General features: G+C 38.7%; 1 protein-coding gene across 13 annotated transcripts in view; it reads left to right on the forward strand.

The window, feature by feature from the left end:
- The window catches only part of GTDC1 (glycosyltransferase like domain containing 1), a 421,645-nt gene that overhangs the window by 396,071 nt on the left and 14,133 nt on the right, over positions 1 to 11,441 (forward strand). For all 13 annotated transcript variants that reach the window (XM_058434258.1, XM_058434259.1, XM_058434260.1 and 10 more), the window contains one exon: positions 798 to 907. In XM_058434258.1, coding sequence (XP_058290241.1) covers positions 798 to 907 — 110 coding nt within the window. The remainder of the gene's footprint in view (positions 1 to 797; positions 908 to 11,441) is intronic.

The raw sequence follows: 11,441 nt of genomic DNA on the forward strand, positions 1-11,441 counted from the left end.
ATGTGATTTAATTGTAGAATTTTTAAAAATGTTATTGTCCTTTAGCCTCTCATTCTGTCATTTACAAAGAAGACTGACAAGCTAAACAAACAAAAAATAATCCATGTGTTCCAAAGCCTCTGCTAAATGAAAGAATTATCTTTATTACTATTCTTTTATATGTGCATAACTCCACTCCTAAGTTAATACTCAGCAGACATAGACCCAGACCTACCTCCTTTTGATGTATTTATAATTCTCCATTCAATTATTTAAAATGAGAGATTAGTGAGAGGGTCTCTAATCTCCCTAAATTGTGCGTTCCTTGTGGGCACAAAGGAGCTCAGTAAATGTGAGAGGAAGGTATTCAGACCTATGGAAATGAAAAGCATCTTTGGTACATTCTCATGATCATTGGAGAGTCAGCCTTTGAAGATTGGTCTTTTCTTACATTTAAGAAAAAAGTTTATTTTTAACCTTTTTTAAGTAGAAAATTAACCATTTTAGGGAAGAGTAAATACACTATACTTTCTGTAGTCCAGCCTTAAGATGTGAAAAGGCAGATTTCTCCTTTAAGGCTGCAGATCCTTAAAACTTCAATAGGACTAGGTTCAGATCATAAGAGACAAGTTTGTGGACATGAAAACACTGCTGATGCTATAGTGTGAGGTTATAGGAAGAAATCTCTGCTTGGATACCAGAGGCTCCCCAGCCAGCAACAGACCATGAAAAAAAATTGATACTGTAGGAAGTGAAACCACTTTTCCTAACATATGCCCTAAGGTAACACAAGTTATATTTTGTGTGTTTATTTCCAGGGAGCATGATAAAGATCCGGAAAGCTTTTTTAAGGTATTAATGCGTCTTAAAGACTTAGGACTCAATTTCCACGTGTCTATCCTTGGAGAAACCTTCACAGATGTCCCAGGTACCTCTGTTGAATTTTCTAATGTGTATTTTTATAGATGACATAAGCTCTACAACGTAAGTATTAATTTCCATGTTTCCCTTTGTTAGAATAATCAAGATGAGCGCTGTTAACCAAAAGATTATACGATGGCATTAAAGTCTGATTCAATTAAAAAAAATACTTAAGTAAGCATTCTTTGATTTAAGTTGAGAATGTGAAGTCATCTCTTTGATCAAATATAGTTTATACAATGCATCTTGATATAAATAAAATATATTGCTTTAGGCATCTTAACACTTAAGGAAAGTGGGAATTTGTAATTGGATATACAACCTCTCACCTCTGGGGTCACTGGATTGAATCCTGCTCACATTGGTATTGGCTGAAATATATTACCATCTGTTAGGTGGCCTATGTAAAGCATTTTGGCATCTAACTTGTAATGTGGAATGGACTGTAGTCCATGTCATAGTTGTCATTGGTCCATGCCTTGTTTATTGAACTTGAGAAAGACAAAAATCGGAAGCTGATAGCAGCAGATCCTCTCTTTATTAATGCCACATGGAGCCTTTTCAAAGGGCCATTTCCTTCACCCTGCATCCTCACTGGTCACATTTGGGTCAGTAAAATGAAGATTCATAAGCACACAAGTTATACAAGTATGCATGTTTTTTAAGCTTTGGGTGTTCAGCATTATTTGAAAAATAAAATGTACAAGCAATAATATTTCAGAAATAACCTTTGCCATTGTGCATTATTACTCCTAAGGAACACCTAAAGTTTACTTTCACTTAGCAAGTGCTTCTCGATTCTAGTACAGTGTCAGGAACTATATATACCCAGCCTGCTTCTCAGTAGCCTTGTCTCATATGGCTCATCTTCTGCCCTCTGCAGCTGTGGATACTGACCTTTTCCCAGTTCCCCTAAGACACCAGGCTTCTTGAGACCTTTGGACGTTTGCCTGTTTATTTCTATTTTATCCTTCTGATCTCAGCTCAGGGGCATTTTCTTTCGCTGTGAAGCTCTGTCATGATTTCTCAGCACCCCATACTTCGTCTTCATGGTACTTAACCTCAGTTTTTAATTTATCTATGTGTAAATTTTTTCATCTCTTTCACTCATATGCACAGAAGCACACATGGCCCATACACACTGGAATGTAAATGCTGTGAGGACAGGGACTGTGTCTGTCGTGTTCATCATTGTACCCCAAAGCCCATTGCAGTGGTTGACACAACAGTGGAGCTCAGTGAATATTTATTGGACAAATAAGTAAAAATAATGCAAACTCCCTGCTCTCAAGAAATTTATAATTTTTTTTTTTTTTTGAGAAGGGAACACTTGTGCCTACACATAGGCAACAGAGGGTGAAACGCAAGGTAATATAATTATACATTATCTAAGCCTCACAGGTGGTTTCCAGTGTTAATTGAAGGGCTGGTACTTGAATAGCCAGAAACGGATTAAGTTATTCCAAAAGGGGAAACAACCTGGGCAAAGCACAAGAAGCCAACATTTTAGAAAATGTGATTAAATAAGAGAAAAACTTCAATGATGAGTGCTGTGAGGTCATTAAACAGAACAGGAGATTCTACGTGCAGACCTTAGTAAGTAAGTTGGTATGTGCATTATACAGGTAGGGTAGGGCCCAAATATGGAGGAGCTTGATAACCAAAGTAGATTGGGTAAAGGTAAGGAATAGGGAGCCTAGATCTTGAACAGGAAAGAAATATGATGAAACGTGTATTTTAGGAAGCTGTGTCTTGCAATGATATGTAGACAGAATCACAGTAAGACCCTCTGGTAGTAATCCCAGTGTGATCCTGTAAGGTGCTGGCAGAGATTAGTGAGAGGGCTGTATGAGAGGGATGTTCTCAAGGAAAGCACAGAAGAGAATTTGATAGATGGGTGGCTATAGAGAAGGAAGGAAAGAAAAGATCAGCTCATTTGCAAAGCTCATAAGTTCAGTTTTGTTTGTACCAGCTTTGAGGTGTTTGTGGATGGACTGAGAAACGATGCTGGAGGAAATTCCCCCCATCAGAAGGCTTCTTAGCTGGTATTACCACTGCGTACTTTCAGGCCACCACTACAAAGAAGACTTGGTTCTTACTCAAAAGCCTAAGTTCTGGGATTACGTCTCTCCTCTCCCACACATTGACACATTGACCTTGAGCTATTTAGAGCAATATGGAGGGTTGAAAATAGGGTGTGGAGCAGTTAGGGGTCCAAGTACTTAGTGCTCAGTAATTACAGGTGAGGAATTATGCCCACTCTGGCTTCGCTTCCACACATACTTAGCACTGTGGAGGGGGGATTCCACAGTGGACAGCACTCAGTTTCCCCCTCAGGGATCTCTGTCTAACTGGGATGCTGTGAAATACACAGGGAATACTGTGGAAGCCCACAGGAAGAGAGAGCATATTGTCTATACACGTGCTTCTGTTACTCCCAGTATCAACAGAGATTTTTTTCTGCCTCAGCCACTGGTTCATCTCTACCATTTCAAATGTGAATTGACTCTTCACAGCCATGGCACTTCCCCTTGCACAGAGGAGGAGCCCGGGTGTGGAATGGATGAAAAAGCTAGTAGCTTTCCAGGTTGTGCCCTTAGAAGGCCGCTTTGCTGGTCTCTCCAACAAAGGCTTCTTAACAGGCCATTCTGTGTCACTTCAGCCATTATTGTCACCCCTCTAGTTTATGTAACAGGTTCTTAGATAGCATTTACTGTATTCCAGGTGTTGTTCTAAGCTGTTCATGAATATTAACTCTCTAACCCTTTATAACAATCTTGTTCAGTATTGCTAGCTCCATTTTTTCCCAGGTGGAGAAGCAAATAGGCCACTCAGCTAGGTAGTGCTTTAGCCACTGAGCTATACTGCTTTTTCATGTTCTTTTTTTCTGACCCAACTGTTTCTCTAACTTTAAACATTAATTTTTCCCCAGCTCACCATTCAGCATTCCTAATCTCTTATCTAGCGCTTCCACAAAAAGGATTACCCAGCTGGCATGCATTTCTTTGTCTGATGTCTCTTTGGGTACTACATTAGCACTTCTGGCCAGGTGCAGTGGCTCACACCTGTAATCCCAGCACCTTGGGAGGCCAAGGTGGGTGGATCACCTGAGGTCAGGAGCTAGAGACCAGCCTGGCCAACATGGTGAAACCCCATCTCCACTGAAAATACAAAAATTAGCCGGGCATGGTAGTGCACCCGGGTAATCCCAGCTACTTGGGAGGCTGAGGGTGGAGAATCACTTCAACCTGGGAGGCACAGGTTGCAGTGAGCCGAGATCATGCCATTGCATTCCAGCCTGGACAACAGAGTGAGACTCTGTGTCAAAAAAAAAAAAAATTATATACTATGTGATACCTAGCCAGAAGAATTACTCTTAATGCTGTTAACATTTATAGGGATATGGTTCTCTTGTAAATAATTGCAATTATTATTATGCTATTAATAACTTCCATTAATTGAAAGTGTGCTTCTTTCTTGGCCATTTGCCTGATTATTTTATATAATGCTCATGATACTCCCATTGAGAGTAGGTATTACCCTGTCCCATTTTATAGGTAGAGAAACAGACTCTGAAAGCTTAAGTCACTTTGATTACATTGCCTGTAAGTGAGTCAAGCATTTCTCTTTCACATACAAGCCAGAAGGATTGGACAACCAAGAAAGGCCTAATATATCACTGCCGGACCATTGATTACTCTGTTTTCAGCTTTGTTTTCTTTCCCTCTCTACAGAACTCTTGGGGGGAAAGTGGCACACCACTGAGTGATGGCATTAGTGCCAAGTTTTACTGCCCTTTCTGATGAAGCAAACAATCATCACTAAATTTCTTTTGAAAACTATAACTCAGCAACTTTGTAGAGTCTTTATACTGTGGATTGTTTTCAAGCAAAAATTAGGTTGTTATAAAGTTTTTGTAAACTTTTTCCTAAAAAGTATAGTAGAATTAAGAGTGTCGGTTATAATTTATAGTGCTACAGTTTATAGGTCTTTTGCATCATCCCTTCATTTTACAGGAGATGAGAGATCTAGAATCAGTGGCTTTTCCAAGGCCTCACTGCTGGGCGCAGTGGGTGAGATGGGCAATAAATAGTGGCAGGGTTCAGAGTGGAACCTGGGAGTCAGTTTTCCTCAGCCCTAATCACTGCTATATTTTTTCAATAAATGTTTTTAAAATACGTTCTTTGTGCCAGGCACTGTTGGACATTGAGGATGCAATGGTGAATGAAGTAGACATGTTCTGTGACATTTGAAACTTACAGTCCCACTCCAGTGCTTTGTTCATCACTTAATAGAACATTCCTTAAAAATGATAGAAGTGACATTTCTTGAGCGCATAGCTGTGCTAGACACTGTTCTCAGCCCTTTTTATGCATTGCCTTATGTAGTCTTCACAATAGCCCTGTGGATTGGCACTGTTGGAATTACCATTTACAGCTGAAAAAAGTAAGGCACAGGGAGGTTAAGTCACTCGCCTGAAACCCCCCCAATCAGTCTACCTCAAAGGCAAATGCTCAGCCTGTGCTCTACAGGGCAATTCACAGAATCATCGCTGTTTTACAGGTAAGAAAGCAGGAGTTGATAACGGTGAGAAATTCCTGGCCACTCATGTGAAATGAATAGGAAAAAAAACACAGTATACATAGGGTTCAGTACTACCTACAGTTTCAGGCATGCAATAGAGGTCTTGCAACTCATCCCCTGTGGATAAGGAACAACTATTTCATTGCCTGTAATATTCTTGCTGGAAACAACTAGCTGGTATCTGAAGACACATCTAGCAACTATGTCCTGGAAAGCACAGCAGATAGAAAGTGGAGGTAGTCTCTGTAGAAGTGGAGTTACTTATCACTTAACAGGTGACTTGGCATTCTGAAAAGCTTTTAGTGGTTTTCAACCGGAGATTCCCACCTCCACCTCCAAGGACATTTGGCAATGTCTGAAGACATTTTTGGCTGTCACAACTGTTGCACAATGGGGTGGTGCTCCTGGCATCTAGTAGGTAGAAGCCAGAGGTGCTGCTAATCATTCTGTGGTACACCAGACAGCCCTCACGGCAAACAATTATCCAACCTAAAATGTCAATAGTGCCTGGATTGAGAAACTCTGATTTGTGGGAATTGAACTCAGCAAACCAGGCTTGGGACTGGGTCTCTTGAAGCTTTCTAAGTTAACTCATGTTCATCCATCTGTGCAATAAAAAGGAGGAGATGGGAAAGGGAAATAATAATAAAATCACCTGCCCTATCAACTTCACTGAGTTATAATGCGGATTTCAGCACAATTAGATAATTTGAGGGAAAGTGCTATCTAAACTACTATGCAGATTTTATTATAGGACTCATGGACGTGCCTCCAGAGTTTGTACATGGAATGAGTTTTTAACGCATTTTGGATCCATAGGAGACATGAATGATCCTGTACCTTAAAAGTTCATTTTGTTTTTATTCAGAAAATTGGAAAGGTCATTCTGCTACATAAAGCATCTGCATCAGACTCCATATTACAAATGAACCAAAAAGCCTAGAAGCTCGTCAATGCAAATATTTGAGTTTTGGCCAATTCTCATGATAAGGTCACATTGTTAGCCCTTGAGATTATTTAAAAAAAAAAAAAGAAGAAGAAGAAGAAGAACAAAATGCTTAAGATATCAAATAAGTGGAATGTGTTTGTGTACTTAATAATTTCCCACAAATGGTAATTCTAAACAAAATATTCTTTTCTGTGAACTGCCAAAGACTTAAACAAGCGTTCTTCTTTCCATGCTGCAGATATGGTGGGAAAAGGAGTTTTAGCTTTAGACATTAGGGCAGCCAGAAAGGTTACAAGGAAACCAAAAACCTGAACTATGGTTTTGGCAGACAGAAGTCTTTCTGTTTCACCTTAATTTGAGGTTAAGAACAGTATATGGAAAGCTTCTGGTTAGTATCTGGTATGACAATGGTTATTACTATGATCTTGGCATATTTCTGGTTCTTGGCTCTGGAGTCAAATGTTGGATAATTATATAACATTTCCCTCCACTTCCATCTTCTCCTTCACTCAGCTCCCAGCTCCTGTCTCATTTTCAGCAGAGCAGCTATACTAAGGGGGAAATACTAGAAAGGTTCTAGGACACAAATAACATACATCACATTAATATAAAGTTGTAAAATTTTGTCACAAGGAGAGCCTAGCAAAAGGAAAGCTACGGATGTGTTAATAAATGTTGAATTATAAGAAGATTAGGCCAGGCACAGTGGCGGAGAGAGACCTTGTTGTCTCAAAAAAACAACAGAAAATAAATACATTGAGATGAAGTTAAGGTACTAGTAAGATTGAATAAACTCATTTTTCTCCAGACCATGCCATTCCCTAAACCTATTCCTTTTCTTTATTTTTTTTTTTATCATTATTCATTCCCTAACATATAATTACTTACTGAGTTCCTGTTATGGTCTAGCACCATGTAAAGTATTGTGGATACCAAGAGATGAAGACATGGTTCCTCCCCTCTGGAATCTTACTGGCTCATGAGAAAACAAAAATGTTTATATAATTACATTTTATTATATCACACTGTTTTTTATATTCTAACATTTTAATAATTTTGAATACATTATTTACAATGTTTATGGGCAAACCTTATAGCAGTCTAGTGATTTAACAAGTATTAACCTCCCCAAATTATAGCTGAGGAAATGACGCATATTAGCTCCATTTTAGTAGCATGGATTTGAAGTAGATTCTCAGTAGACAGAGCCACCTTCACATGATTCTTAGAAATGAACACATAGTTACTTTCCCGAGAACATGATTGAGAAAGTTGGTTTTCAAGAATCTGAAATTCAAACTGAAGGCTTCTGTCTCCCAGTCCTTTGCTGAAATAAAGAAAACAACAAAACATAATGGGAAAAGTAAGGAAGATTCAATTACAGGTAGGCATATAAGCTCCTGACAGAAAACGAATACATGCTAAATAGAAATTATGGTATCTCTTAAGATAATTTATGAATTTAACAAGGCTCCAATTAGGGTGCCAGAATATTACTTTACATATCCTCACAAAGTGGTTCTAAAATCTGAACAAAATAAATAAATGAAAGGGCAAACTAGCAAAAGAATCATGAAGGAAAACATGTCTTATCAAATTCAGAACATGTATGAAGTGAGAACTTTTCAAAGAGTACCATACACATTTAAAATATGAAAGTAAAAAAAAAAAACTAGGCAGAAATGGAGAAGCAGAAGTACAACTTGTATATACATTTAAGAGCCAACAAACTTACGATAACACAATTTACTAATACACTTATTCCAGCTCAAAAACAGAGTATTTTTTCCTAGTGAAATCAATTAATTGAATAAAATAAATAATGTTTATATGAGAAAACAACAAATTATACATTTATAAGTAAAGATTTGCAATAGCATCAACACATTATTATAAGTACAGTAATCCACTGAATTCTTACTCTGCACCAAGCCAGGGCTAGGCTTTTACTCTGATATCTCATTTTGTATCACAACAATCCCCTCAATAAGTATAATTACTTTCCCCTATGTATGGGTGAGGACACTCTAAGGCTTTAGTTAAATAACTTGCCTGAGGTCACACAGCTAATAAACAAAAGAGGTGATAATATCAGAAGAAATAAATACTAAATCAAGTTTTAGGGGGGAAAACTCTCTAATTTTACCAGTAATGAAATACATGTAAATACAAAAAAATTATGACCAAGCAGTTGCATTGAACAAAACAATAAAAGTAAAGACTTGTAACTAAGACTAGCCCACTTGTGGGGCAACATCTGCATGTATGGTGATGGTGATGTACATTATTTTCCCTGAACTATATTACTCTACCCTTTGTTTGACTCAGACATTTCACAGGGAATGTATCCCATGGAAATAATTCCAAGAAGGAAAAAAACAGATGACAAAAGTTGTTCTTGCCTCATTCTCTTCTCTACTGTCCCATAGTGAACAAGTGACTAAGATCCTATTCTTTCTTGATTCCATGCCTCATTCTGATTCTCTTGCCTCTTTTCCAGTTCTTGCCCTTTTCTTCTGGGCCTGTGACTCCTACAAAGGCTTCAGATTAGTCTCCCAGACTCTAGATACCTTGACACTGAGTTCATCCACTTGCTATTATCAGTGTTCTTTCTAAACTTAGAACATCCAAGAAGATAATCATAATAGTATAACAATAATAAGTGTTTGTCTCAGACTTTCTGCAGGATGAACTTAATTTCCTTTATAGCGGGGGAGGTTCTTCAGAATCTCACCCTAGGCTAGTTCCTCATGAATTCCAGTTATCTTTGCCATTTCCTGAATATAGCTGTGCCCTTACCCACCTCTATGTCTTGTGTTATTTGTTGCTTAAATTCCTTTCTTCCTCCCCAGGTAGACACAGTCAAACCCTTTCTCTACCTGGCAAAATCCCAACTCTATACCTTCCTCTTCTCTTTCCTTCCTATTGTTTCATGGCATCTATACTCATTCCATCAGTTGCAAAGCATATATCACGCTGCACTGTAGTGATATATATATCACTTGTCACTTGGCTGCCATAATAGGGCCATGGTATAACTGACTGGAAGGCACTTTGTAGGTGAAGAGTAGAACTTTTGAAACAGCCCCACAGAAGAGGAGTCTGCAGCACTCCTGGTGGGAGTGCTACCCTGGCCCAGCTTTTATTGATACCCTAACAAGGATGAGGTTCCCATTCAGTACCTGTGAAGCCATCTTTTCCTCTCTCAGGAAAGGCTTATTAACTGGGCTGATACCCTTCCCTCCCAAATGCTCAGAACATTCACCAGCTGCAAGTAACTGGTAACAACTCACTCATTCCTCAATGGGTCCTGTGAGAATCCATCTTTTTTCTAGGATCAATCCCAGGCATGCCAGTCCCTGGGCTTAAAGTCTACTCCTGCAGCTTCTGTAAGTAGAATAATCTTTTCTACTGAAACCAGAAGATTCATTGCAACTCTTAAGGCAAGATCATTTATCCACCCTACCAGGGAAGACCATGAAGATAATGAGTTCTGGAATACAGCTCCCAAAACATCTCTCAAGGAATTGTTCTCAAAAATTACAAGTATGAAAACATCACTGAGGGAAAATGCTCTGTCATTTTCATAAGCCGTCCTCAAAGTTTGAGAAATGTGTACTTGGGAAAGACACAGGAAAATAAAGTAATTAATGGAAAAGATTGACATTACTATACAAATGGGAAATTGGAAACAGACCTTAATTTTGAAAGCCTGTAAATGCATATGAGATTTAGGGTTGATGGGAGATCTTAGGATGTAGTTGCTATACTTGGTTTTGAGTTCCTATAGTTGTATATGGTCATGATTTGGAGTGTGGTATGGTCAAAATAATATTTCCGCAATAAAAGACTATGGGGGAAGGCCTGCTTGTTTTAATATTCCTGTTTCCTGCAATGCCTATCAGAACAGGAGTCTGACAGAAAGCAGCACAACAGGGAATGAATATGAATATCTGGATCCAACTAGTGAATTTTTCCAGCTATATCTCTCCTTGGCTAAATTGTTACATTTGTGAAATGGAAACCATCAGATATATGCTGCCATGAAATGAACACTGTCCTGGAATTTATAAGGCTCAGGGTCTAGTTCCAGCTCTGCCACTGATTAGCCATGTCACCTCTTTCAGCCTTACTTTACTCATCTGTAAAATAAAGTCATTCCAAAGAAGTTAGAACTAGAAGGGACCTTGGAGATTTCTCAGCAGACTTAAAATTCCCACCCCCAAGGGGATTTTACTTAGTGACGCTTTCTGAAATGTTTATTTTGAAAACCGTAAGCATAATAATTATACTTTTTCAATACACTTTGTTTTCTACCTGTATTTTTTTTTTCACTTTTATCTTAGGTTCAGGGGGTTGCATGTGCAGGTTTGTTACAAAGGTATATTGAAAACACTTTTTATTCCTCACCATTCTGATATCTACCTGTGCTGCCAATAGCAATTATTCCAGCTACCTGGTGTGTGTCCAATAGCAATTATTCCAGCTACCCTGGTGTGTGTTTTTGATCCTGTCATTGCCTCTCACTCGTTCTTCACCTTCAAGTGTCCTATGGGAGCTTTTATTCTTTGTTGTTGAGTTTATCTTTAGGTCTCTGTGGGGCTGACTGAAAACACTCCTAAAGATGAGCCCATGTATCTCATCTTCTCTTCTGATCTTATCATATTAGGTACAGCCTCATTGTTCTGACTTTCCTGGTATGGTTTCAGCTACCTTCCTAGCCTTACTTCAATCCTTAAACATTATATCCTGGACTGTAGCCTAGATTAGTCAGTGTTCCCTGAAGATGGCTCATATGTCACCACCCATTGCCTCTCCCTCCTCCTTTATTTGTCAAAGCTCAACCCATCTTCCAAGAGTCATCTCACCCACTTTCCCAGGCCTCTCAAACACATGTACTACCTCCTTTCTTTGAATGTCCATGAGATTTTGTTTGCATTTTGCAGTGTACTTATCATACATTCTTCAATAATAGAAGGCTCTTGAGAATAATGGCAGTTGTATCTGA

Source organism: Hylobates moloch, unplaced genomic scaffold, assembly GCF_009828535.3.
Source record: "Hylobates moloch isolate HMO894 unplaced genomic scaffold, HMol_V3 SCAFFOLD_24, whole genome shotgun sequence".
NCBI lineage: Eukaryota > Metazoa > Chordata > Mammalia > Primates > Hylobatidae > Hylobates > Hylobates moloch.